Raw genomic sequence first — 26,231 nt, forward strand, 5'->3', positions numbered from 1 at the left:
TGGAAGCCAGATGAGTGGGATCTGCCCTCAGAGGCAGGACCCCAGCAGAGGGCTAGTGGCAGCCGTCCTGCCCGGAGAGCAAGGCCCAGTGGGGGAGGCAGGAGCTCGGGGTTTCCGCTAGGGCAGCAGGAAAGCCTGCACCTCACCCTTACGGGGAGACTCTGAAGGAAGCCTGCCTTAAACCTCGGGGAGCTCCCAGCAACCCCCAGTGCTACCCTTGTCAGGCCAGGCAGCCTCCATGCCCATCTCATGGAAGTTACGGCTCAGGAGCAGAGAGGGGCTGGGCTCACCTCTCAGTCACTGAGACCAATGGGCATATTTTCCAGGGCTTCCTACCACCGTTCCCAGCTCCTCATTCAAGGTCGTGCTCAGAACCACAGTGAGGTCTGTGACATGGCCTGGGGGATGAGCAGGCCGGCTGCCCTTCTCCGGGGCAGTTTGTCCCCCTTCCCTCCGGAGCAAGGGTTAAGGGCCTGCCTCACAGCACAGGCCTCCATTTATGCCGACTCCCTGCAGGCTCGCAGCGAGCGGCCATGCACCTGGCTGTCCTCTGGAGGCTGTGAGGCCTCAGCTCAGCCTGGTAGACACTAGGGAGTGGGCTGAGGAGAGCAGGCTCTGACTGGAAGGGGCAGTGGTGTCTGCTTCTTTAGGCAGGGTATAGAGAGCAAGGTCATGTGCTCTAGTCTGGCCCCATAGCCGCCAAACGGGACTTCCTGGAGACCCCCAACCTTGGTCCCTGGGGGAAAGCCTAGCAGCAAGGGGAGGGGAGTTGAGTCCTGTTCGCATCACCTGTGGCCTCTGGTGTCCTTGCCTGCAGGACCAGTTTCAGCCCTTGGCTTCTTTCAACATCTACAACGGGCCTGGGGGACTTCCTTCTAAGGGCCCAGCCCTGCACAGGATGCCATGGGATCTGGGGACCTCATAGTCCTTCACTCCCAGAAACAGGAAGTGTCCCTGCCCTGGGTCTAGTGGGCAGCACGTTAAGCCCCCACTTAGGGTGCCTGCATCCCCTATCAGAGTGCTGGTTCAAACCGGCTACCTGCTATTGCCCCTGGGAGGCAGCAGTTAATGGTTTAGGTATTTCAGTCTCTGCCCCTGACATGGAATTCTTGGTTCCTGGTTTGGGTCTGGCCCAGCCTCAGTTGTTGCAGCCATCTGTGTTGTGACCTAGACAATGGAAGACCTCTCTCCCCCTCTTTCAAAAAAATCTTAATAAAAAAAAAAAAAAAAAAAAAAAAAAGGTAGCCCTGGCCACCTGCATGCTGTACCTGAGGACAGGCTGTGGGAACAGGGGCACAGACTGTGTGGCCAAAGCCCTGCTTATCACCCCTGTCTTGGGCTCTCCAGCCTTGGGTACAGTGAGACTGCAAAGTGGAAGCTCCCTTGGCAGGACCGGATATTTGCCCTGGAACCCAACCTCTGCTGAGTCAGGCCTGCCCCTCCCGGTTCAGTAACACTTCTTCCTATCTGCGGCTATGGAGTGAGCAGCAGCCAGACTTAGCCTCACCGGTTCTGGGACTAGGGGAGGCAGGTTTCTTGTTTGTAAAATGGATTTAAATAAGCCCACAACATCCAAGAGTCCCAAGCTCTTCTAAAGCTGGAGATGCAGGGCAGACAGGAGCACCCTCGTTTTGCAGATCAGCAGGCGCTGAGCGAGTGAAAGCTCAGGTGACCTGGGAAGGGAGGGGAGGGCGAGAGGACAGCCACTGTGTGTCTCTCTCGGCTGCTCCTTCACGGGACTCCTTGCCCAGCACCTAGGTCTGGAGAGAGACATCCACAGACATGCACCAGATAACCTCCATGGGCCCCAGCCTGGATGCTGCAGGTGGAAGATGGGTCACACCCCCTCTTGTAGTCAGGGGCTCCTCCCCTGCCCAGTAGGTGCCCAAACACAGGACCCATCAGAGCGAGACCTGTGGTAGCAGCTACACAGAGGGAAGAGACACCAAGGTTGAGCTTGCTTTATGGGCGACAGTTGGGCTGGGCTAGGCTAGGAGCCAGGCAAAGATTCAGACTGAACTTTTCCAGGGACTGAGGGCTTGGGATCCCGGCTGGTGGTAGGCCTCTCCCATGTCAAATGGGGTCAGCACTACCAGCCCGGAGAGGTAGCTGGGGAGATGGGTGGGGGGATTGGAATGGGGGAGGGAGGGGAAGATGTTGGGAAGAGGCAGGGAAAGAGGGCAGGGCGGGGGGACGGAAGAAAAGGAAGCAGGGCCCCGCTGCAGCTGAAGGCAGAGCCAGAGGTGTCAAGGTCGGCAGCAGGACGGCTCAGAAGGGGGCTTCCCGGGACGCACAGGCAGCCGTGAGGGCCCGTTTCAGCTGCTCATAGGTGACGAACATCACCACGTTCCAGGAGCCCAAGCGGAGAAAGGAGGGCATGAACCTAGGGGCAGAGAGAACAAGGGTCAGGTGGAGTGGTTCTGCTTCCCCACGGGGCCTGGGCATCCAATCCAAGCCGGGGGCTCTCTCCCAGAGGAGGCGCAGGGGGCCCAGTGGTCTGAGCTTCCCAGCTGTGGTCCCCGAGTGACCGCTGAACACGCGTGAAGCAGGGACGACAGCAACTCCAAGAGAAAGCATTTACACTGGGCACGTGGGCCTGCTGGTCCGACACTAGGACTGGGGTTAGACGCAGCTCGTCACTTGGTTGCTACTCGCTTCAAGGTGATTCTCACACACCTGTGTGGGAGCGGACAGCCAGGAGCCCTGGAGTTGGGGGTGGGGGTGGGGGCGGTCAGGGGCTCACCCTTTGTAGAAGGCTCGGGGCCCCTCCTTCTGGAGCATGGTGAGGGCGCAGTGGCCAGCGCTGCGGTACTGGCCCAGGGCAGAGTTCATGTATCTCGTCTTGACCACGTCGACGGGGGAGGCGATGACGGTGGTGCAAAAGCCGGCTCCAAAGGCGGACGTGAAGTGGCAAGGGAGGTCATCTGGCGGGAGGAGCAGGCAAGGCCGTCAGAGCCCCCCACTCAGCTCTCCAGACGGGAAGGAAGTTCCCTAAGCAGCTGGGGTTGTGTGGTTTTAAAGAGACAGAGACCCCCGCTGAGACCTCTTCTGAGGCCCTAAAAAGTCACTTTGCCAATCCGGCCTCCATTCCTCAACGTGCCAGCTGGGAGCTGCATCCCCCCATTCTGCAAGCAAGGGGCACACGGGCGGTGCACAGCTGGTCTTCAGGGGGCGCCCACGGGCGGGGCAAGGGCAAGCCCCAGCACCGTCGGCCCCGACTCACCTGTCATGATGTTGGCCTTCAGGAGGGCTTCCTTGATGAGGTCATAGGTGACCAGCTCGGCACAGTTGACAATGGCATTCCGAGCCACGTTTGGAGACGTGCCTGCAGGAGGAAGGAGAGCCCGCGTGAGAGCAGGGAGGGGCGGGAGGACGGGATGGGCAGGGGGCAGCTGGCACGCACCTTTCCAGAGCCCACGGAGCCCCTCCTCCCGGGCGATGGTCCTGTACGCATCCACAGTGCTTTGGTATCCTCGGCCACCTCCAGCCCGCGCCTGAGCTTGGAACCGGACCTTTACCACGTCCGTGGGCTGGGCCACAGCCACAGCCAGGGCACCTGTGGTGCTGCCTGCCAGGAGGCGGCTCCCGAGGCCGGCATCTGTGGGTGAACCACCGGGGGGGGGGGGTGGTGTCAGTGTCCAGCAGGGCTGGCACTCGCTCCCCACCTCGTCTCTCCAGTGTCACTGTCCCTTTTGGGACCGGGATCCAGAGCAGCTTTCACTCTGACTCCTGGCCTCACAAGGTGTCACTGTCAATGTGTTCTGTCTGCTGGGGACACAGCAAGGAGGAAGACCGAAGAGACAGTGCTGACTTTTGTAAAACAGCCTGAGAAATCACAATCACTTCCATTCGATGAAGGGGAAAACCAAGGCTCAGAGGCAGGCTGCTTTCTGATGGCCTGGGACTCCCAAGACTTGAGTTCTCATCCCAGGTCTATTCCTCCCTGCCTCGTGATCTTGGGAAGGTCAGCCTCTTGTCCTGGGCTCCTAGCCTCCCTCACGTGTCAGATGCAGGGTTGGCATGGTTAAGGCATGCTAAGGAGAAGAAACAGCAGAATGCTGGCCTTGGAGGCACGTGTTCGGGTGTTTTCTGGCTCCCCGTCTGTGCCCTTGGCACCTCCCCAGTCTCCTCCTCTGTAGCCCCGATGATACCGCCTACTGCCCATGTGGACGTGAGGATGGTCCTGGGACGATGCCCTGCTCAGGGCCTTGCACAACTCAGGTGCCCAGGAACCATGAGAATTAGGGCTCCTGCCAGTTCTCTGATCCTCTGCTCTTCCTTGGAAACTTAAATCTCACCAAGAGGAAGGGCCCGAGGGCCTGCGGCCCGGCTCCACACTCACGCTCAGAGCCCTTGGTGTAGAACTGTTTGACGGAGTCGTAGAGGCCGATGCGGACGGAGGCGAAGCTCATCTGGCGCTGCAGGCCGGCCACCAGCCCGTTGTAGAGGCTGCGCGGGCCCTCGGTGCGCACCATGGTCAGGATGGTGCCCAGCACGCCGCGGTACTGGGCGCTGGCTGCAGCACGCACTGACCCCTGACTTTCTCCTTGGATCTGCAGGGCCAAGACAGGGTGATTATAGGGAGAGGCAGGTCGCCCTCCCCGTCTCCTGCCAGCCCTAGGTGCCCAAGTTCACAGTCCCCTGAGGAACCCGTGTCCTTGGGGAGGGGCCGACTAGATCCCCTCAGGAGACCCCGGGCTTCCTCCCCTCACCTGCAGCCGGACTTTAGCAGTATCCAGGGGAAAGGTGATGAGATCCGCGATGCATGCAGCTGTGCCGGCCCCCAGGAACTTCACAGTGGCAGTAGGGGGGACATCTGTGGCCTTGAACCCAACCATGGTGTTGCTTTCCTGCTACCTCCCAGGAGATGGAGAAAAACTGGAGAATGGGCACCTTCAATCCACAACAAGACGAGACAGAGGAACTCTGCCGGATCTGAGCCCAGGGGAGAGAAGCCCCATCAGCAACCATATCCCAGACCTTCCCTGCTCACCACCCACGTACCCACCTTCCTGGACAGCACCAAGTCCCTAAGCAGGACTCGGGATGACCCCTAGAGAGAGAGAACACAGTCGTTCCAGAAGTGCTCAAGTAGGGGCCGGAGAAGTGATTCCTGCCCAGCAAGGCTGTGCTCTGCGTGGGCTGTCTCCCTTTCAGTACAGGACCAGGGCTATCCTGGTGTGCCCCACAGAGCCACTGGCCCAGCCCTTGGCCTCCTGGGTGCAGGGGTTTTACTGAAGCTGCCCACATTCCTGCTTCTGGGGCTCTGGCTGCAGGGCAGAGGGAATGGTTTCAGCCACACCAGGACCTGCCAGCCCCAGCCCCGCAGGCTTACGTTCTGGACTCCTAGCAAGAGCGGCTCCTGGAGACCCGGAATTGCTCAAGTTGGGAAGAAAACGAAGGGACCACATGGCACATTCAGTCCCTCGCCAGCCCATCTGGTAAATGCTGGCCCCCGGCCCCCACACAGCTCAGGTTCTCTAGTCACTCTTCTCCCAGGACTGCTTGGCAGGGCACTGGGTCACTGAGACACGGGGGGCAGCATCTACCCTCGAAGGGCTCGGGGGATTCCAGCTGCATTGGGCACTTGCAAGATGTGTTCTGAAAATGCAGAGGGGCGAACAACTCTACTGGGAGAGGCATGAGTGGTCAGAAAAGACTTTTTAGTAACCTTGAACTGGGTCTTAAAGGACACTGGGGGATTCTTGAGGCTGAGAGTAAGCTGAGACCCGGGGCTCCTCCTGGCCTGCCAGGTGATGCAGGGAAACTGCTCTCCCTCTTGGCCAATTTTCTTTCTTCTCACATAGGGGGATTCACACCCTCACCGCGAGAGGCAGGGATGCAGAGGTGAGGGTCAGAGTTCTGAAGGCTGACACAGGAAACCCCAGGCTCCATTTTGTCCTCATGTTAGAAACACACCCTCCTCCACTGCCCTGTGGAGGAAGTGAGCCCGGCACCCCCGTGGGGCAGGGCACCCTGCTTCTCCTTTCCTGAGCTCACATCTCTGATTTCATAGGAGCAGCTGCTCCGAGCCCAGCCTGATTGGCTGCTGCTGTTGCTGGGGCTCAGGAGGACGGAGCGGCTGGCCGGCTGGCTGAGGTGGTGGGAGTCAACCGTGAACACAGAGACCCATGAAACACAGTCCCATGCCCCCTCCCGCCCAGACTGCTCAGCCCAGATGGCTGGGGCAAAACAGGGCAAACGAGATCTTTTTTTTTTTTCACCATGGCAATGGCACTGGGAGCTCCTATAGGGCAGGGCCTGATCATACTCAGGTTCCCCTAGAGTCTGGCCCACAAGAGGCTCCGTGAAGACGGGTGCACACATGGCAGAGTAGGTCAATGAAGGAGCTCCCAGGCTCCCCATGCCCTCCACCCTGACACCCCCTAGAAATGCTCTACTTCTGTCCTCACTCCACTTGTTTCCCTTACCCCGGGGCACTGGCTTAGCCCACTTAGCCCTCAGAGCAGCCCTGGGAGGGGCTGCCCTTACTTCCGTGTTAGCTGATAGAGCTGCTGAGAGCCCCGTCTGCAGGCTCCAACGTTTCTACTGTTTGCGGTGCACTGACGCCGGACCCTTCATTTCTTCCCTGTTGTTTACTCAGCCCCAGGCACAGGCAGGGTCTTTCACAAGGAAAGTTCTCTCTCTCTCTGCCTCTCCTTCTCTGTGTAACTCAGACGTTCAAATAAATACATCTTTTAAGAAAAAAAAAAAAAAAAAGGGGCGGGGGGCCGGCGCTGTGGCGCAGTGGGTTAATGCCCTGGCCTGAAGCGCCAGCATCGGCATCCCATATGGGTGCCAGTTCAAGACCTGGCTGCTCCATTTGCAATCCAGCTCTCCCAAGTCCTTGGGTCGTGTGGGAGACCTGGAGGAAGCTCCTGGCTCCTGGCTTTGGATCGGCTCAGCTCCAGCCGTTGCAACCAATTGCGGAGTGAACCAACCAGCGATGGAAGACCTCTCTCTCTGTCTCTACCTCTCTCCGTAACTCTGACTTTCAAATAAATAAATCTTAAAAAACAAAACAAAACAAAAAACAAAACACACAGGTTCCGGTCCTGGTTCTGCTGCTAACTCCAAGGGTGACCTGGGGCCAATCAGTCTCCCCAGCTGGGCCTCAGCCCTCCACCCTCGGCTGGCCAGGCTGGATTGAAGGGCCAGATGCGATGGGGATATGAAAGCGCTCTGTGAACTGTGAACGGCCACTTCAGTGGGGGCATGGTGCTCCTGAGATTCCCCCCACCCCCACCCCAGCCTCAGGGGACTGCGCTCTTACCCGGCTGCGTAAGGTCTCACGCTGAGGCCTCCAAGATCAAGCTTCTCTAAAGGCGTCCCGTTCTTCAAAGCCGCCAGTGGCTATCATCCCCCGATCCCCTGGGTTTTCCATAGAAAACGGTTGGGAGACGAAACACTTAAAGTTCATACTATGTGACCTGCGGGTGAGAACAAAGCAAGAACTTAGGAAGAGAAACCCCCTTACAGCATTGCACCCCAGCACACAAGGCCCCTCAGCCCTTGCATTGTGGGGAGTTGGGGGAGCAGCCGGAGACAAATCAAGTGCAAACACCAGAGGTGGGGGGAATAAAAAGTCTTCCTTCCCATTTCTGCTTAGTACCACATTCGGGCTCGGTTCCTGACGCTCAGTACTCCAGATAAGCACTCTCATCACGGTCAGCAGATCTGCTGCCGGGGATCTTTCTAGGGGGCCCCGCCAGGACCCAGCCCCGGCTGCAGAAGGTTGGAGAGGTTGGGTGCCTGCCCTGCAAGGGACCGATAGAGCAGCTCAGAGCCTCCACCTGTAGAAACAGCTCCAGGAGAAGCGCTGGGGGCTCAGGGCCTGCAGCCGCCTGGGAAGGATGAGGTCATTCTGGCCATCGGACTCCCACCCAAGGCGAGCTGGGCATCGTGGCCGAAGCGAAGGAGTGAAAAGTATGGAGGCTTAAATTACAGCCAATTGGGCTCGAGAGGGAACGTACAAAAGTTAGAAAAGAGGTAAAGAAAAAAGAGCCGAGGACAGAGAGCCAAAGTACAAACTAGACTGGGAGCAAGGAGTGCGCGGGCCCGCGTGGCGGCGGGGACGGCGGGCGCGGAGCAGGTGCAGGGCTGGGGCCCGCCGGTTCTGAGCTCACCGAGCCTAAGAGAGAACACAAGAGTGCGGGCGGCTCTGTCGGTGGGCGAGCCGGAGGGCGAGTGCTGCTAGCGCCGACGAACTCCGATGCGAAGGGGTGGCCCGCGGGGCTTGAGGTAAGGTCCGCGAAGGCGGGCGCGCGCAACTTAAGGCTCAGGGGCGCGGTCTGCGGGGTGGGGCGTGGTCTGGGGTGGGCGGGGCCAACCGGCTCAAACGAGGGGCGAGGGGATCCATAAGTTCCACTTAGGATTCTCTTCGCGCTTTCCTCCTCTTCCAGTTCGGTGCCGAAGGAGCACGCGTTCACCCCTTCGTCCCCGGGGACGATGACCCCCTCACCCCTCCCCGCCTTCATCTCCCACAAGCTTCCGGGGTTTGCTGAGGATGGCAAAATGGACTCCCGGGAGAAGCGGAAGCTTGACTAGGGTTACAACAACATTTGCATCCCATTCAGGGAACTTTCTAACAGCGGCCCAGAGGCTGGCACGGGAGTCAGTGCTCTCCTTCTAGAGGGGCCCAGCTCCGAACGCGACCTCTGCTCTGAGCGGCAAACCACCCGCCCCGCCGGGAACTGCAGCTGGAGGGGGCGGGCCCTCCCGGCCGGCCTCGCCATCGATTGGTTAAGACCACCACGCTGCCAGGAGAAACAACCAATCCGGGCTGCAGCAGCAGGTGGCCCGGCAACCGGCAACGGTCGTGAGGCGCAGATGGCGTTCCCGCCTTTTCATGGTGGACCGATCTTGCCCTAAAGACTTCAAGTCTGGGCGGAGCGGGTACATCAAGCGTGACTCCCTGTCCCCAGGGGCAGAGGAACAAACGGGCTGGTGCCCAGCGAGGGAGAAAGCAGAGCAGGGCTCGAGCCGGCCGCGTGGGAAGAGAACGGGAGTCAGGTTGCTGCCGGCCTTGTGGGAGGTGACAGACACCAAAACAATAAGTGGGTCCTGTGGCCGGACCAACGCATCTGGGGAGAAAAGGAACTAGGTCTCTGTTGGCGCCTTCTTCATCCTTGTTTGCCTCAGGGATTGCTCAGGGAGGGCGTGGGCTTTGCCTGTCTGCATGTCAGCCCCTCAAGGGCAGGAAGCCTGGTCCTGTGTTTCTGGTATCACGGGCCCCAAGGGCGGCAAGTTCTCTGGAAAGCGCAGTGGGGGGATCGGGTGGGGATGGACATTCGTGGGTGTGGGATTCAATGTGAACACTTCCAGTAACCCTAGTGAGGCCGGTGTTAGCCTCCGTTTTCACAGAGTTCCAAAGAGGTGAGATCACCGGCCAAACGTCCCACCGCAGTGAGCTCTGACTTAAACCCTGGTCCATCTGGCACCACGGGCGTGTTTGTTGTATTGTCTGCCTTTAGAAGTCATTGTCAGGGCACAGGAGGGCGCAGTGGCTGCCTGGCGAGTGGCGACCTGTAGAGGGAAAGACAAACACACTGGGCACACAGTCCAGCAGAACAGACTGGAGACAGAAGTCCAGGCAGGAAATCTGGGCCACTGTGGGGTCTCCCATCTACTTGCTGGTCTAGCTTTTGCATGTGAGCTGCTCTCCGCCTGTAACGAACATATTCCCAGGATTCCCAGTGCATTTGTGGTGAGATGGCTGAATTTGTCAGTGACCGTCAAGGAAACAAAAGGCCTGCAAATGTAACCCTGGGTGTCAAAAGGAAAATTTGGATTCCAAAGATTATACACCCATGGGATGTTTGCTTTTTCCTAACCGCCCCCACCACCACCAAAAAAAAATCAAGAGACTTTTGAAAGGATGATGCAGGAACACTTAAGGGAAGTAGAAATCACAGGATTCAGTATGAATTCCTTAAGAAGAAATTCTGTTAAAATAAAGCCTTTTGTTCTGATAGAGCCAGGCAGATCAGAGTAGTACTATAGACACTGTACCTCTGTATTTTTAGCAAGCAGCTTGTCCAACTCATAAAACAGGCTGTGGATAAATTGGTGAATGTATGTACAGATAGGTGCATTTTGAAAACATATTTATTATCTGTTTCATTAAATTGTGTATGTATTTGTAAACGTGTTACGTGTAGCAATAATCAAAATGATGAAGTTTCAGACATTTTGTTTTATAATTTTAACATCATGGCAGAAAATCCACCATGTTTGCATTTTTGGAACTTTAAGATCTTTAAATGCAAATTGTGTTTGAAACACTGAAAACGAGAAGTTCAAAGAGAAAACTGAAGACATCAGGTAATAGCCAACATAAAAAGAAGTTAGACATTTCTATCTTTGGCAATTTCTACTAAAAATATCAAGTAGATTGTACATGGATCCTTAAAACTTCATGGAAAATGTGCATTATGAAAAAAAAACTATGTATGGAGTTTTAAAGATGTATTTATTTATTTGAAAGGCAAAATTAAAGAGATGGGGGGGCGGAGAAAGAGAGAGGAAGATAGAGAAAGGTCTTCCATCCATGGGTTCATTCTCCAAATGCCTACAGCAGCCTGAGTCTGGGCCAACCCAAAGTTAGGAGCCCAGAACTCCATGCAGGTCTCCCAGGTGGGTGGCAGGGAACCAAGGACTTGAACCATTGTCTGCTGCCTTCCCTGGTGCATTTTCAGGAAGCTGAATCAGAAACCAGGAAGCTAGGACTCCAACAGGCACTCCTATAAGGGGTGAGGACATCCCAAATGACAACTTAACCTGCTACTCCGCAATGACTACCCCTACACTTCTTTTAATTCCATTTCTTCATGAACTGTTTGAAGTATCCTTGTACTAGTTTCTCTGTGCCCCACCAAAAAAGACATAAAAGTATCTACACTTTTAAAAAGAGAGAAGAAAATAATCATACATTATTTTTTTAATTATAAATTTTTATTTCATTCATTTGAAAGGCAGAAAGGGAGATAAGCAGACAGACATAAGATCTCCTATCTGCTGCTTTATTTTCCAAATGTCTGGATCAGACAGACTGAATCAGGCCAAACCCAAGAGCTGGGAACTCCATCCTGGTCTCCCGCATGCGTGGCAGGTCCAAGCTACTTGAACCGTCAGCTTCTGACTCCCGGGGTGCACATTAGCAGGAAGCTGGAGTTGGGAGTGATGCTGGGGCTCACACACAGGCACCCGATATAGGAGGTGGGCTTCTCTAGCAGCGTCAGAACTGCTTTGCTATACTCTAGTCCCTCAGGAATATTTGATGCCACGTCATGTCCTCTCTCAATAGTACATGCTTATTTTATTTTTTAAAAGATTTATTTATTTATTTGAAAGAATTACAGAAAGGCAGAAGCAAAGAGAGAGAGGTCTTCTCTCTGCCGGTTCACTCCCTAAATCGCCACAATGGCTAAGGCTGGGCCTATCTGAAGCCAGGAGCCAGGAGCTTCCTCCAGGTCTCCCATGCAGGTGCAGGGGCCCAAGAATTTGGGCTGTTTTTTATTGCCTTCCAAGGCCATAGCAAAGAGCTGAATTGGAAGTGGGAGCAGCCAGAATTTGAACTGGTGCCCATATGGGATGTCAGTACTGCAGGCAGCAGCTTTATTCACTACGCCACAGCGCTGGCCCCATTTTTGCTACTTCAATGCCAAGCCTTTTCATAGGAAGAGTTAAATCTCTTTCCATTATCCCCAAAAATGTAGGTAATGATGGATTAAGCCTTAGCCATTCTTGCTCACTGCCCAAAAGATAGATAAACATTGGAATGTATTCCTTGACCTTGAATCTCAATTGGATCTCACACCTTTTTGCTTTCATACCCCACTGCCACAGTCACCTGAAAGACTAGTTGCTCAAACATTTGAAGGACCAGTTCTAGGAATTCCCCTCTGCCTGCTGCTCCCTACGCCCACCCCCATCCCCAGGCCTCCTAAAAGGCCGGGCCTCTTGGGGTTGGGGCCTTCTGCCACCTGTTCCATCATGTGGTCACCCACCTCTACAAATTTATTTTCTCTGAATAAATTCAGCCTGGTTGTAAATTCATACACTGCCTCCCCTCTATCTGCGCCTCTTTTCCTAACATTTATGGTGCCCTGTGTGAGGAGACACCAATCCGCAACTCCTTTCCTAACAGGTAACAAAATACAAAATTGAACAAGGTATGTGTTTAATAAATGAATACATAAAATCACCATTGCATTATTCATAATGACTGCTTATAAATGTTAAGTCATCGTAAAGCCTAAAAGTTTCTTTTTAGTTACATAAAATGTACAGATTGCCTTTAGGTAAAAATATAGTAATTATTAAAAAAAAGAACTTAGGGCTGGCATTGTGGCATGGTAGGTCAAGCTCTGCCTGGGATGCTGGCATCCCATTACATTTTTTCAGGAAGTGGAAATTAAGATGGTAAAGAAAACTTGAAAATTTGGCCTTTCTGTGAACATCCAGTGTTGAAACACCTTCCTAGAAAAGAATGAACATGGAGCAGGTATTGTGGTCCAGCAGGTTAAGCCACCAATTGGGACACCTGCTTCCCACATCCCGGAGTGCCAGTTGGAGTCCTGGCTCCTCTGCTTCCAGTCCAGCTCCCTACTGATGTGCCTGGGAAGGCAATGGAAGATTGCACAAGTGCTTGGGTTCCTGCCACCCCTGTGGGAGACCTGGATGGAGTTCCTGGCTCCTGGCATTGGCCTGGCCTGGACCTCACTATTGAACTCATTTGGGGAGTGAACCAACGGATAGAGAAGATCCTTCTCAATATCTCCATCTCTCTCTCTCTCCCCCTCCCTTTCAAATAACAATAAATCTTTTTAAAAGAGTGAACAAACTTAAGGACATGAGGAGAGAATTTTCCACGGGAATGTGAGAGCTTGCTTTTGTGAAGGCTTGCTTTTCTGAAAAGGTTGTGGGTAGTAGTTTTCCTACGGACTTTCTCAGTTAACTCAGAACTAAACAGAGGAATGCCGAAGCGCAGCTCAAGTGATACCCAGTCTGTTTCTGTTGTGGCAACATCAGAGTTCTGTTTTGTTTTTGAAGCCAGTTGCTTCCTCAGTGACTGTTTTAAATGACTCTGCTTTCAGTTGCTCTAAGCAGGAAGTCAAGCCACGTTCTGCTTTCTCATCAGGGACATCACGGAACTTTCTGTTTGACTAGAAGCATATGGCACCGCCATATTCCTGCCGTCCACGTCCACTCTGTACCTTCATTTTTGCAATGCTTTATGAACCCCTATTGACACAAGCTGAGTCTCCTTGTAGCTGGTTCTGTTCTACCTAACGGAAAAGGTTTCTCCCATCCTATTATTCTGCACAGTGAGCACCTAGGAAGTAGAAATTACTTGAGGTTGGTGTGATTCCAAGACATAATAATAATAGTAATAGCAACCCTGAAATACGGCCCGCAGGTTTTAACGTCTTGTACCCTTGAACGGTAAAGGAAATGGGGATCTGACTTCTAGGGGTGACTTCTGATAACTGGTCTGACGTGCTGCAGGGTCCTACTCTGATGAGCTAGACTCACTGGTGAGAGGGGCTGTGGGAACCAGCAGGGTTTAATTTTTATTGAGATCTTTGCTGCAAGTCACAGCATCTGTGTCTGGCTTGGACTGCCACAATAAAACACCATGGGCTGGCAGGCTCAGACAAGAGGAATTTATTTGTCATAATTCTGGAGGCTAAGGAATTCAAGGTCAAGGTTCCTGCCAATTTGGTTTTGGGGTTGGAGGGCTGTCTTCCTGGCTTAATGATGGCTGCGTTCTCGCCATGCCCTCACATAGTGAGGAGAAAGAGCTGTTGTCTCTCTTCCTGTCATCATGACACTAATCCCATTATGGAGACTTCACGTAATGATCGCATCTAAACCTAAATACCTCCCAAAGACCCTCCTCCAAGCACTATCATGGTGGGGCTTAGAGCTTAAACATAGGAGCTGAGGTGAGGGGTACACACATTCAGTTCATAACACGTGGCTCCTGCAGCCCTCGCTTTCTTATTCTCCATCTTTCTCATTACTTCCCTATAAGTCTACAACTCAACTATTCTGACGGCTGGCAATTCCTTGAATGCAACCTTGTCTTGTTTCTGGGCTTTTGCTCAAGCCATGCACAAGGCATTCCCTCTGCCTGGAATGACCTTCACCCCTCTTCCTCTGCCTGGATAATTCCTATTTGTCCTTTAGGTGTCTTGCTCTAGGGAAATTTCTGGTCCCCAAATCAAGTGTCCCTCATCTTTGTACCTACTCTCAGGCAATTTGTCCATATTTCTATTTATAGCTTTTATCACCTTGTTTGGTAAACAGTGGTTTGTGATTTCTATTTCCTGCCCCACCATCCTCCGCCCCAATGAGTGCCTTAAAAACAGCGCTGGTCTTATTCATCTCAGAACATTGCAAAACAGGTGGCTTTTTTTTTTTAGGATTTATTTATTTATTTGAAAGGCAGAGATTCATAGAGAAGGGAAAAGAGAGAGAGAGAGAGAGAGAGAGAGAGAATCTTCCATACCCTGGTTCACTTCCCGAATGACCACAACAGCCAGGGCTAGGTCAGGTCTAAGTTAGGAGCGTCATCCAGGTCTCCCATATGGATGCAGGGACCCAAGCACTTGGGCTGTCTTCCACTGCTCTCCCAGGCGCATTAGCAGGGAGCTGGATCTGAAGAGGAGCAGCCAGGACTCCAGTGGGCACCTATATAGATGCTGGTGCCACAAGTGGCAGCTTTATCCCCTATGCCATAGCACTGGCCCCAAGAATCTTAGATTATCTTGTGATTTCCTTTATTGAGTCATCATCATTTTGCCTTGAAGAAGTAGGGAATGGGATCTCGTATTTTGTCCCGAAGCCTCAGAAGACCTCCCACCAATCTTGCTTTCTCTTCTCCAGAAGGCTGGACTCAGAGGTTCCTAGGCTCCTGTTCCAATCAATACACCTTGTACAAGAATTTATTCCTCCCTCTCTGAATGGTACCCTCCAGCAGGGTGGAGTGTTCAGGTTTGTGTAGAAATTCATGGCAGACTCAGTTCCTGGCCTCTCGGAGCTCACACACTGAGAGCAGGAGATTGAGAGTGATGTGCCCACATTGGTCAAGTCAAAGGAGAAATTTTAAAATGCAAGTTTTATTCAGAAGCCAACCCAGACATTAAATCAAAATAATCTTTTTGTTTGACCATTTGCTTTGAACTCTCCAATCTGAGTATGTAGCTAACATCAGGGGGGTCACTTGAACTGGGGAAAGTGCTGAAGGTGAGTGGGTGTTCTGGTGCGCTGGGTGTGGTGCAGCCCTGGCGATGAGCCTGTGGAGGAGGGGTTGTCATGCCCACTTCTCTGTAGTTCAGAAAGGGGCAAGGAGCCTCCGCGGTTAGGGTGCCAGTAAGTGTGGAGTTGAGGTTTAACTGAGCTGTGTCATCAGAGCCACATTGCGCTGCAAAAGCAGCAGAAGGAAAAGACCCTGGCATCCTGGGAGTCAAGCGGCATCACGTACAGTCCTCCGCTTGGGTGAAGGTGACCTGGTTCAGGTCTGCCTTTTGCAGGAGGAGGAATTGGAGCTCCAAAAACCTGCAGTCGAAGGGAGGATGAGAGAGAGGGCAGCAGGAAGGGCAGGCCTGGGGGACCAGACCCGGCCCAGCCCTGGCAAACAGGAGGCCTCGGGTGACAAAGGGAAATTCTGTCCCAGAAAGAGAAGGCCGAGAAACAGCTGTTTTCAATCCCACACCTGAGGTGTGACTTCCTTTATTGAGTCATCGTCATTTTCCAGAAAACCTGAGTCCTGCTACCCCAGGCACTCAGCCGGGCACCCACCACTTTCTCCCCAAGCCCCACAACCCTTCAAGGTATCTCACGATTGAGCCAGGGAGCAGGGGCTGCATGGGGGTGGGCTCCCGCAACTTCCCGCCATCATCTGCTGTTCTCCCCAGCCCTCCACGGCCCTATTTCCTTTGGTGTCACCTCTAGGCATCTGTGTCTTTCCAAAACATCTTTGCTGGCAATTTCCCTCTGTCCTGACAAAATGTGTCCCAAGGCTTTGTCCTTACACGTGGGCACTTCACAAAGTTCATGAAAAATGCGTATTATGAAAAAGCTATGCATATATTTCAAAATTTTTTGCACCAAAATAAATTTATATTTTAAATCCACTTTTCCATGGTGCTTCTTGAAGTACCCTCATTTATATTACACAGAGATTTTGATTTTTTTTTTCTTTTGAGATACAGAGAGCTCCCATCAGCTATTTCACTCCCCTCCACAAATGCCCAAATGGTCAAGACTGCGCAGGCTGAAGCTGGGAGCCAGGAACTTAATCCAGGTCTCTCACATGGGTGGCAGGACCCAAATACTTGATCCATCATCACTGCCTCCCAGGGTCTGCATTAGCAGGAAGCTGGAGTCATCAGGTAGAGCTGGGGATTGAACCCACTAACTCTGATGTAGGATGCCGGCATCTTATCTTAACTGGTGTTTGGTTTAAAGTGCTTTCACGCCCAGCTTCCCATGCAATCTTCAGAGCACCCTGGGAGGCAGTGGGGAGAGGTATTATTAGTCCCAGTTCACAGGACAGGAGGCTGAGGCTGCCACCTTGATTCTTCAATGTCCTCGGAGAATCTTTACAAGCCTCAGCCTCACACAGACACAGTGGGGCTTCTTTGGCACAAGTTCAAGGTTTTCCCACATTTCCTAGAATCCCAATGATTCTACTTGATAAATACATTACACAGACAGGTGCTCCATATGCGATGGTCACGGCTGCAGTCACAGCTCTGTGTTGGCATCTAGACTTTGTGGCTGATTTTCAACTGAATTGTGGGCTACTCCTGTCCCAGCAGTCTTCCTTCTCTGTAATCCATCATCTCTTAGATTGTCCAGGGTACACAGGTTTGCAAACTTCCATTGTATCCAAATGGATCTGTTTTGGTTTATCTTCTTCTGCCTAAATGTTAGGCATCCAATCTAATGAGTTTCAAAAATTAATATAATTTATTCTCCATCTTGTCAGCGCCAAATAAAGGTGTTCTTAAGAAAAGCACTGAAGATCAGTACCCTTCCCCCTTCTACTTCTACCTCTTGAACAGTTCTGTAAACAGTGTTTGCGCTGGGGTCCCTGCCCCTAGATCCACTGCTTTGCTCCATTCTTGACTGGCTCCGTACAAGTTGTTAAGTACCAAGTGGCTGCCTGGGGCTCGTTCAAAACGGAGGTTCCCGTAGCACGGGGACTTTCATCAAGGCCCTCTTCAGCTGTTCATAGCTTACGAACATCATCACATTCCAGGATCCCAAACGCAAAAAGGAGGGTGTGAATCTGATGAGAAAAACAACCCAAACATTAAGAAAGAGACCACAAAGAGAATGCTTTTGTCCCTCTCCCACCCTGGTACCCAGAGTGAGTGCCAAGATATCTGCACTGCCGGTCACCAGCATTTCCTGAAATCCACTCGGTCTCTCTCCGCTCTTCTGAGGGGATTCAGGAAGAAGTTGGGATCGGGGAAGGAGAGAAGATGAACTAATTCTGAGTCAGGTTGCTGTGCCAGGTGGTTAATTCTCACAGGATTCTATAGGGTCGCTGACTGTTGCCAGGTGGTCTGTGTGTGTTTTAGAGACGGGCCCACAGCTAGTTGGTGGCCACCTGTGGAGTGGACCAGCAGATGGAAGATCTTTCTCTTTGTCTCTCCCTCTCTCTGTACTCTTTCAAAAGAAAATAAATAAATGCATCTAAAAAATGGTGCCAAATGGTGAGGTTCACAGGGAGGAGGGGAAATTTATATGCAGGTGTTGGGGAGGCGGTGGCGTATGAAGTGTCTTGAAGGAGGGGCAAGATTTGAGCATGCGCAGGGCAAGGGGCAGACACTGCATGCAGAGGGTGGGGTTACCCCGGAGGCACAGACAGGAAAGTGGGCAGAACACTGAGATCCTGAGGGAGGCGCCTCAGTGGCCATCAGGCTGTGACCCACAGTTGTGGGCGGAAGTTGGGAAAGAGAGTCAGGAGCGCTAACCTCTTTCTCTCCTCCCCTGCTCAAGAAGCCTGGAGGGAGGCAGTCCCTGTCCCTAGGTTCCCTTTCCTTGGTAAGGCTTCCCTAACTCTCCAAAGCAGCCTTGGTCCACCTATTCCCTTTTCACTCGCGTGGTTCTTTGTGCTTCTCCTTGGTGGCACTGCAGTAGAACTGTTCACCTCAGCGTGCCCAGACACGGGGGCACGCAAGGAAAGCAGGGAGAGCTGGACTCGGGAGGAGGAGGAGGCTTACCCCTTGTAGAAGGCGGTGGGGCCCTCCTGAGCCACCATCTTCAGCATGCAGTCCAGGGGGCTGAGGTACTGGCCTGGAGGGGAGTTCATATACCGAGTCTTCACCACGTCCACTGGTGAGGCCACCACTGTGGCGCAGAAGCCGGCTCCAAAGGCAGAGACAAAGTGGCAGGGGAAGTTGTCTGCCAAGGGAAGGGAAGGGAAGTACGACACGTCATGGAGGAACACGGGACACATCCTCGGTTCCGCGCGTGCTCATCCTGTGTCCCCAGCTCAACCTTCCACTCCTGAGAGTGAGGACAGCGTTCTCCCTCTCACGGTGCCCAGGGCCGAGAGCGCTTGGAAAGGTAGAACAGGGCGTCCCAGAGCTGGGAGTCAAGGTACAAGGAGAAGTGGTGCTGGATCAGAGCCCAGCTCCCCGGCCGTCCAGCCCAGGTTTCTTTACTACCTATCACTGAAGAGGCCAAGGTCACCGTGGGAGAAGGACAAGCTGCGGTCCTCTTGGTGGTTTTAGATTTATTGATACAAGAAAGCCAGTGTTTCCTGGTGATCTTGCTGATGATCTCTGTATTCTTGGAAATCTGTGAGAAATGACCTCTGCTCCAAATGACCTCACTGAGGTTGAGCTGTTGGATGGACTTGATCCTCCTAGAGTAATTCAACCCCTTCTGATGCGTCAGTTATCTGCAATAAAAACCTAGAGGGAACCCAAACTGTTGGGTGTGTGGTATGCAGTTAGACCTGATGTAGGGATAAGAGGTCCTTGGGGAAGGTCTTCAGTCTCCTGCTATAATTCACTAGAGGGTATGTTTTATTATAGACTAATGACTTGTAAATAAGGGCTAACAACTTAAGTGGCTGAGAGAAACACAAACAGTGGTAAATACCTTAGTTTGTGCAGCCTGGTGGAAAGAACATAAAGTAATTACTGAAATCAGTGAGTCCTAAATGAGCTACTAAAGTTAAGTAGTAGTGAAGGGTATGGAAAGGACATGTGTAATGAATGGGTTTGTTTGAGCAGGGTGTTAATGCTTACTAGTAAAGTTAAACTAAAACGTAATTGTAATCAATTGTTATAAAATTAGAAGTAGATGTTCCAATTCTTTGCAAAATAACCACTGTTTTTTGTAATCGATTATTATATAATTTAGCATCATTTTGAGTCTGTTCTATTGTATCTCAAATATCAAGTAAATCTTTAAAATCAAAGAAATTGTTACATGGCTATGGAAATCGGGATTAGGGAGGGGGTTACATGTAATAGGAGATCAATGGTTTGAAGTGGATGGGAAACAGCCTGTTATTGTAAAAAAGAATCATTAACTCTGTAAGGATCATTTATGAATGGACATTTGCAAAATTTATGAGATCAGTAAAGAATGTGTAAAATGAACAGTGGGTATAACTTAGGGTATAAAAATAAAGTCTGGCTCTCTCCCATCAGAGCCAGGTCATCAGCCTTGCTGTGAGCGCGTCTCTCATTCCTCCCTGCGCGGACGTCTCCTACACCTTCAGGAACCCCTGGACCTGATGGAGCTGGGCTCCGGCAGCACATCACAACACTGTACCACATGCATTTCCACTCCTGCTAAAGCGCCCCTGTCTCTGGGTGTTGCCCACTCTGCCCAGTAAGGACAGTCTGCCTGGAGCTCTGGGCCTCACCTGTGAACAGGTGTGAATCCAGCAGCTTCTCCTTGATGATGTCATAGGTCACCATCTCGGCACAGTTGACAATGGCGTTCCTCGTGATGTTGGGCAAAGTTCCTGTTAGGAAGGTGGCAGGGGTGGTGAGTAGGGCAGAGGGGCAGTGGACGAGGCCACAGGTCCCGGCGAGGGGCAGGTAGTGCCCCCAACTGAGCAGGTCCCACATCTGCTCTCCAGGGTCAGCAAGTCTGGATGACCCACGTCCTCCACAGCGAGAGAGCACGCAGAGGGCCTGCTGTGTTGGGTGGGCCACATTTTGGAGGATAATCTGCAATAGCTCTCAAAATTAAAATCCGCCTCCCTGAGACATGGCTGCCACCAGAAACAGGATGTCATGTTTGGAAGAGGGAGGCTGGGCTCAGGGGACAGTGACAGAATACGGTGCTGGCAGGGCCCGGAAGGATGGGGTCCCAGAGGAAGGCTCTGGGCGGAGACCTAGCAAGCAAGTGCGCCGCCAGGGCCAGGACCCAGGCATCTGCCCTTAAACTTCCCTGGGCCACTGCTCCTCCTGTAAGTACTCGGTCCCCATGTGGGAGCCATCTGGTGGCCACCGGGCAGTGGCGTAGAGAACCCTCGAGTCTTTGCTCCCCAGGAAGTCCCTTCCTGCCTCTGCATGTCCGGCACCCCAGTCCTCACAGCGGTTCTCTGTGGGTGCCCCCTGGTTTCCTCCCCGCCCTGGGTGGAGGCGCTTTCCTCCCAACCTCACACCCCAGAGCCGGCTCCGCCTTTGAGGCCCAGCCTATGAGGGCTGCCTGGCCTCTCCCGGCTCTGGCAGGACACCTGGCACAGCTGCCAGCCCGAGTGCAGAAAGGGTCCTATTTTTGCCCACCCCCTTCCCCTTCCTCCCCATGGCCTGCACAGGGTGGAGGCACCGTGGAGGCCAGGGAGTTACTTGGGCAGGGATGTTCTTTCTGAAGCCCTGCAATACACAGGCGCCCGGGAGGCCCCGCCCCCTTGCCCGGCCCCTGTCCCAGCCCTAGGTCCGTCTGGGAGCCCAGGCCTACCTTTCCACAGGCCCCTGACGCCTTCCTCCCTGGCGATGGTTCTGTAGGCATCCATAGTCCCGCTGTATTTCCTGTCGCTGCGAGGCCCAAGCTGCACGCTAGCCTGGAATCGGACCTTCACCACGTCCGTGGGCTGGGCACAAGTCACCGCCATGGCTCCCGTGGTGCAGCCCGCCAGAATCCGGATAACTACGCTCGAGTCTGGAGGGGAAGGAGCAGGCGCAGCGCGCGTGGGCCGGGGGGCCTCGCTGCTCTCGGCCCGGCGGTGCTGGTCCCCGAGCAGGTTCCCACTTCCCCCACCGGCCTTGCCTCGAGGTCTGATCCGCCCTGTGTGGTCCCCTGACCCCATACCCCAGGTTCTGCCTCTGCCCACTGTCCAGGTGTCCCGGGCCCCCGGCACTCACGGTCCGCCCCCTTGGGGGTGTAGAACTGTTTGACGGAGTCGTAGAGGCCGATGCGGATGGAGGCGAAGCTCATCTGGCGCTGCAGGCCGGCCACCAGCCCGTTGTAGGGGCTGCGCGGGCCCTCGGTGCGCACCATGGTCAGGATGGTGCCCAGCACGCCGCGGTACCGCACGCTCTGAGCCGCCAGGGCCGCTGAGTTCTCTCCCTGGATCTGAGAGACGACCACACAGGTGAGGACTTGGCAGCCAGCGGCCACGGGCTGGGTGCGCCAGGCGCTGCCTGGGGCCTGGCCACCGCAGTGCTGCCATTTCATACAGGTTAGTGGCTCGTCCAAGGTCACCTAGTTAGCCTCTCGCCTTGCCCTTGCACTAGGCAATTTACAAAGCAGAGTAAGCCAGGAAGGCCAGGACACATCACACCAGGGTGGGGGGTGTCTGTGATAGTTCTTGTTGGAGGGGGAGAGGGCAGCGGGGTGGGGTGGGGATGGGGCGCCCTGGTGCTGCCGCGGTAGGGAAGTAGCCCCTTCTTTGCTGGGAACAATGACCCTTGGCCGAAGGCGACCTACCTGCAGGCGGACCTTGGCGGTGTCCAGCGGAAAGGTGAGGAGGTCAGCAAAGCAGGCCGCGGTGCCCGCCCCCAGGAACTTCACGGTTGTTGTGGGGGGCACGTCTGAGGGCTTCAGTCCCACCATGGTCCCAGGTCTTCAGTCGCCCTGTGCCCCCAGGGCCTGATGGGGTGTGAGGAGAGAGGCTGCTCGGCAGCCCAGGGCTTCTGTGCAGAGAGAGGCTGCAGGAGACAGACCGGGCAGGTGCATGGAGCCCGAGTTGCCCGCCTCGCTCCCAGGCACCTGGACAGGCTATGGCCACAGGCTGGCCTGTGTGAAGTTGGCCTAGTACAACAGGCCGCTTTCCCAGCCTGTACCGCGATGCAGGCAGGGGTGCTGCTGGTGTCCTCGCAGGATGAGCGTGCCGAGGCCTGGTTCTAACCACACACACAGCCTGCCCCCCAGCGTCCCGGCAGAGGCCCTCCCTGCTCTCGCTGCTCCCGGAGCTGGGCCAGCCTCCTGCCTTCAGACTCTTCTCCCCACTGGAATGAAAACCCCTGCTCGTGACAGCTCAGCTGCTGTTCACCTTGGGTGAAGGCTTCTTTTCTTTTTTTCAAGGCTGGCTAAATATACTTTCTTTTTAAAGGTTTATTTTATTTATTTGAAAGTCAGAGTTACAGAGAGAGGTAGAGACAGAGAGAAGAGAAGGCCATCTTCTTTCCCAGGTGCATCAGCAGGGAGTTGGATTGGAAGTGGAGCAGCTGGGACACGAACCATATAGGATGCCAGTGCTATAGACTGGGGTTTTAACCTGCCGTACCACAGCGCCGGACCCCTGAATATACTTTAAAATTTTTTAAAAAAATTTATTTGATAGAGAGAAAGTTCACTCCCCAAACAGGCACAACGATTAGGGCTGGGCCAAGCCCAAGCCAGAGCCAGTAACTGCAACCAGGTCTCCCACATGGGTGGCAGGAACCCAAGGACTTGAGCCATCCCCTGCTGTCTCCCAGCACATAAGCAGGAAGTTGGAATTGGAAGCAGAGCTGCAACTTGAACTTGGAGATGCCATCTGAATTAGGATACACCTCCCACCTTCCCCACTCCCCCACAGTGTGGGATTCCCTCTCTGTGACCAAAGACCTCTTTAAACCCTGCAGCACGCAGGGGCTGGGGGTCTGCCCCTGGAGGAAGGGGGAGCCTGGGCCTGTGTTGACTCCGCCCACCAACGCCTGGGGCTGTGTCTGCCGATCTGCCTGGTTCCACACCGGCACCTGCACCTGCCGTTCTCTCCTCACAGCTCCAAGGCTGCTGAAGAGGATGAGCTGCTCACACTTCGGAGGACCAGTCTTGGGGTCAAGGCGATGTGCTTTCTCCCCTTGTCCCGTTAGAGCCCACATAGGCCACAAGTATACAGCATGTGCGTGCGCACACACACACACACACACACACACATAAAGGAGCGTGCTCTCCTGCCAGCCCTCACCTGACTGCTGGTTAGCCTGGAGCATTTGACAGGTGAGGCTCTCGGTTTAGTGTGGTCACCACCGGGAAGCTGGCACACGGTGAAGGGCAGCCCCGTGTCCCTACAACCCGGACTTGTGCACATCAGGTGCTCGTGCTGATGCCCCCTGGGACCCAGCTCTCCCCCCCCCCCCCCCCCCGCATGGTGCACTGAGGTCCTGACACATTGGTGTCCTCAGCCATGGGGCCAGCGCTAGTCCCAGAACTGTCCCAGACCGCAGAGTGTGCATGGCTTCCCCAGGCTGCCCTCCACCTGCTGCCGCCCGCTGCCCTTTGCCCTACATAAGTGCGGCTGCCAGGTAGCTGGGCTCCTTCCCAGCAGGGAGGCCCTGGCTCCCCTGGCGGTGGCTGGAATGCCCCGGGTGGTATGTGCGGGAGCAGCTGACTTTCCCCAGGCCCACATCTCGGTAGCGTCTCTGCCCCAGGCGGTGGCATTTCCCTTGCCAGTGTGCCTGTGAAGTGAGCTGGGCAGCTCGGGCCCAGGCATCATGAGGGTGGGGTTGTGGCTCTCTCAGTTGGGAGGCCCTGTCTTTTGATGGGGGCAGCAGTGTCCCTCCCTGAACTTCTGTGTGGGGGCCACCCAGACTCTAATAGAAGACCCCTACAGGCTAGGCACCTTCGCTGCACTTCCTGAGTTGCAAACTGCAGCCAGGCCCTGGTATACCGAATGTTCATGCTGTGCCGGGCCCAGCAGGGAGCTCTCCCTGGCTGTGCCTCCTGTTGAGGTCAGGTCTGCCTGCCTGGGAAGCCTCTGCTCTCCCCTGGCCCAGGGGCCTCCCACCTGGTTGGTCTTCCCTTCTGACCCGCCTTGCCCCCAGCCACCTCTGCCCCTGCACCTTCTTGTGGGAGTAGCTCACCGAGGGCAACAGCTCAGAGAGGGGCAGGACCCACTTATTCTGCTTCTCTATGAAGCCTGGCTCAGGCAGGCAGAGGGGCCAGGGAGGACCAGAGCCCCACTTGCTGACGTGGGGAAATGGGAAATGAGATCAGAGATGACCGCAGGGGTCTGTGGCAGAGGGCCTTGAATGCCGGGGTCAGGTGACCCAGGTAGTGGATGGGGGTTTCTAAGGAGGGGGTGAGGCTGGCAGGCCTGTGTTTACAGCGTGCTGGTGCAGGTGCCCAGGTTGCACTGGGAGGGGGAGATGGGAAACTCAGACACCAGCAAGGACATTGTCAGTGCCAGCAAGAGGTGTGTTGAAGCCTGAACTTGGTCAATAGCAGTGGCCGGGGCAGGTACAGCTGCTGCCTGCAATGCTGGCATCCCTACGGGCGTTGGTTTGAGACCCGGTGGCTCTGCTTCCAATCTATCTCCCTGCTAATGCACCTAGGAAAGCAGCTTAAGATGGCCCAAGTGCCTGGGCCCCTGCACCCCTGTGGGAGCCCCGGATGAAGTTCCTGGCTCCTGGCTCCTGGCTTCAGCCTGGCCCAGCCCTGGCCACTGCAGCCGTTTGGGGGGAATGAACCAAAGAATGGAAGATCTCTTTTTCTCTCTGCCTCTGCCTTTGTCTTTCCTTCTCTGTAACTCTTTCAAATAAATGAAATAAATCTTAAAAACCAAAAAAATAAAGCAGTGGCCAGGGGTACGGCTGCCTCCTGTTCTAGGGCAGTCCTGGGCTACCCATGGCGAAGGGGCACAGGCTCAGGGTAAAAGCCCCGGCCTAGGAGGAGGGCTGCAGCACTCTCACTTGTCAAGCTGGGGGAGAAGGGGAAGCCACAGTGGTGGGCACGGTAGGGGCTGCCTTGGCCAGCGCTCCCCAAACTCCTTCTCCCTTCCCTCCCACCTCCTGGATCGAGGCTTGGGAACTCCAGCACCAGTGGACCCTTGCCCTTGGTGCTTGGAGGAAGTGAAGCATGGTGTCCTCTTCCCCGTAGCTTTGTTGGGGTACTGGAGGGATGGGGTGCTGTGGTCCGCACAGCCAGTGCTTTACAGAACACGTGCTGATTCAATCCCTTTAGAATCTGCTACCGCGTGGTGCTTGCTACTACTGTCTCGTTCATAAACAGGGAACCTGAGGCTTCAGGGGCTCCAGCTAGTCATGCGGCTGAGCGACAGAGCTGAGGTTGGTGCCCATGTCGGTGTGGCACCTGCCCTTGGGCCTGTGCCACTGCCCAAAGGGTCATCGACATTTTGAAGAGCTCGGGCTGCCCCCAGCTGCTTGTTTGCAGTGGACCCGCAGCCCTTAGCCCCAGACAGCCTGAGCCAGGGGGAGCCTGCATGACTCACAAGTTCCCTACTCAAGAGACATTGGCCCAAGGCCACAGTCCCTCCCACTGCCCGCCACCCCAAGGAGGTAGCCTCGGCGGTGACCACAGCTCCGTGAACCTCCCAGCACCGTCCTGCCATCCCACTCAGGAAAGGGGTCTTGGGACCTTCCACGGGGGAGGGCTTCCTGCTCTAGAGCTTCTGGGCCATTTCCTGTCTCTGGGGAAATTGCAACCCCCAGCAAGGGCAGCCTGAGGGGAGTCTAAGATCCCGGCCTGCCCCAGTAGCTGCCTGGGGGGGGGGGGCGGGGGGGGGCTGGGCTGAGCCTTAGACAGATCTGCTGTGGCAGGTGGTTCCCCATGGCCCTGGCTGTTGTCAGCCTCCAACGAGAGGGGGAACAGGGAGAAGGGAGAGGGCAGGGTGAGGAGGGCAGGGGTGGGGCTGGAGAAGGGGTCTTACCTGTGAGCCTCGCCAGGGCAGGGGCAGCACGGCGGCTGCCTAGAGCTCCATCCCCGTAGTGGGCAGCGGGGAGCTGGTGGACGGCCCTCCTTGCCATGCACTGTTGCCTCTGCCGCCTCCAGCTTGGCACCGGGCTTTATCGGCCAGC

At 54.7% G+C, this 26,231-nt stretch overlaps 2 protein-coding genes across 2 annotated transcripts; both read right to left on the reverse strand.

The window, feature by feature from the left end:
* Nucleotides 1–1,946: 1,946 nt before the first annotated feature.
* On the reverse strand, nucleotides 1,947–8,243 carry UCP2 (uncoupling protein 2). The gene is made up of 8 exons (XM_002708700.6): nucleotides 8,127–8,243; nucleotides 7,274–7,430; nucleotides 4,713–4,935; nucleotides 4,343–4,553; nucleotides 3,404–3,598; nucleotides 3,224–3,325; nucleotides 2,744–2,924; nucleotides 1,947–2,383 (listed from the first exon to the last, which is right to left on the reverse strand). The coding sequence occupies exons 3-8, from the start codon at nucleotides 4,836–4,838 to the stop codon at nucleotides 2,269–2,271; spliced, it is 930 nt and encodes a 309-aa protein (XP_002708746.1). The 5' UTR covers nucleotides 4,839–4,935; nucleotides 7,274–7,430; nucleotides 8,127–8,243; the 3' UTR covers nucleotides 1,947–2,268.
* Nucleotides 8,244–15,706: 7,463 nt separating this feature from the next.
* On the reverse strand, nucleotides 15,707–26,231 carry UCP3 (uncoupling protein 3). Its single transcript, XM_008264096.5, has 7 exons — nucleotides 26,084–26,231; nucleotides 21,919–22,139; nucleotides 21,354–21,564; nucleotides 20,950–21,150; nucleotides 19,904–20,005; nucleotides 18,243–18,423; nucleotides 15,707–17,302 (listed from the first exon to the last, which is right to left on the reverse strand). Exons 2-7 carry the CDS (start codon nucleotides 22,042–22,044, stop codon nucleotides 17,188–17,190), a joined length of 936 nt encoding a protein of 311 aa, XP_008262318.3. The 5' UTR covers nucleotides 22,045–22,139; nucleotides 26,084–26,231; the 3' UTR covers nucleotides 15,707–17,187.

This window comes from Oryctolagus cuniculus, chromosome 1 (genome assembly GCF_051225735.1).
Source record: "Oryctolagus cuniculus isolate XC-2025 breed Fujian yellow rabbit chromosome 1, ASM5122573v1, whole genome shotgun sequence".
In the NCBI taxonomy this organism is placed as follows: domain Eukaryota; kingdom Metazoa; phylum Chordata; class Mammalia; order Lagomorpha; family Leporidae; genus Oryctolagus; species Oryctolagus cuniculus.

Bases quoted from the DNA above. Each gene is read 5' to 3' on its own strand.
- UCP2 (XM_002708700.6), bottom strand. From the start codon at position 4,838: ATGGTTGGGTTCAAGGCCACAGATGTCCCCCCTACTGCCACTGTGAAG. The intron at 4,554-4,712 runs GTGAGGGGAGGA...TTGGCCCTGCAG, and splicing joins CTGCTAAAGTCCGGCTGCAG to ATCCAAGGAGAAAGTCAGGG. The intron at 2,925-3,223 runs GTGAGTCGGGGC...TCCTCCCGCCAG, and splicing joins GAAGGCCAACATCATGACAG to ATGACCTCCCTTGCCACTTC.
- UCP3 (XM_008264096.5), bottom strand. From the start codon at position 22,044: ATGGTGGGACTGAAGCCCTCAGACGTGCCCCCCACAACAACCGTGAAG. The intron at 21,151-21,353 runs GTGAGTGCCGGG...CTTCCCCTCCAG, and splicing joins CACCCCCAAGGGGGCGGACC to ACTCGAGCGTAGTTATCCGG. The intron at 17,303-18,242 runs GTAAGCCTCCTC...TTTTCTCATCAG, and splicing joins CCCACCGCCTTCTACAAGGG to ATTCACACCCTCCTTTTTGC.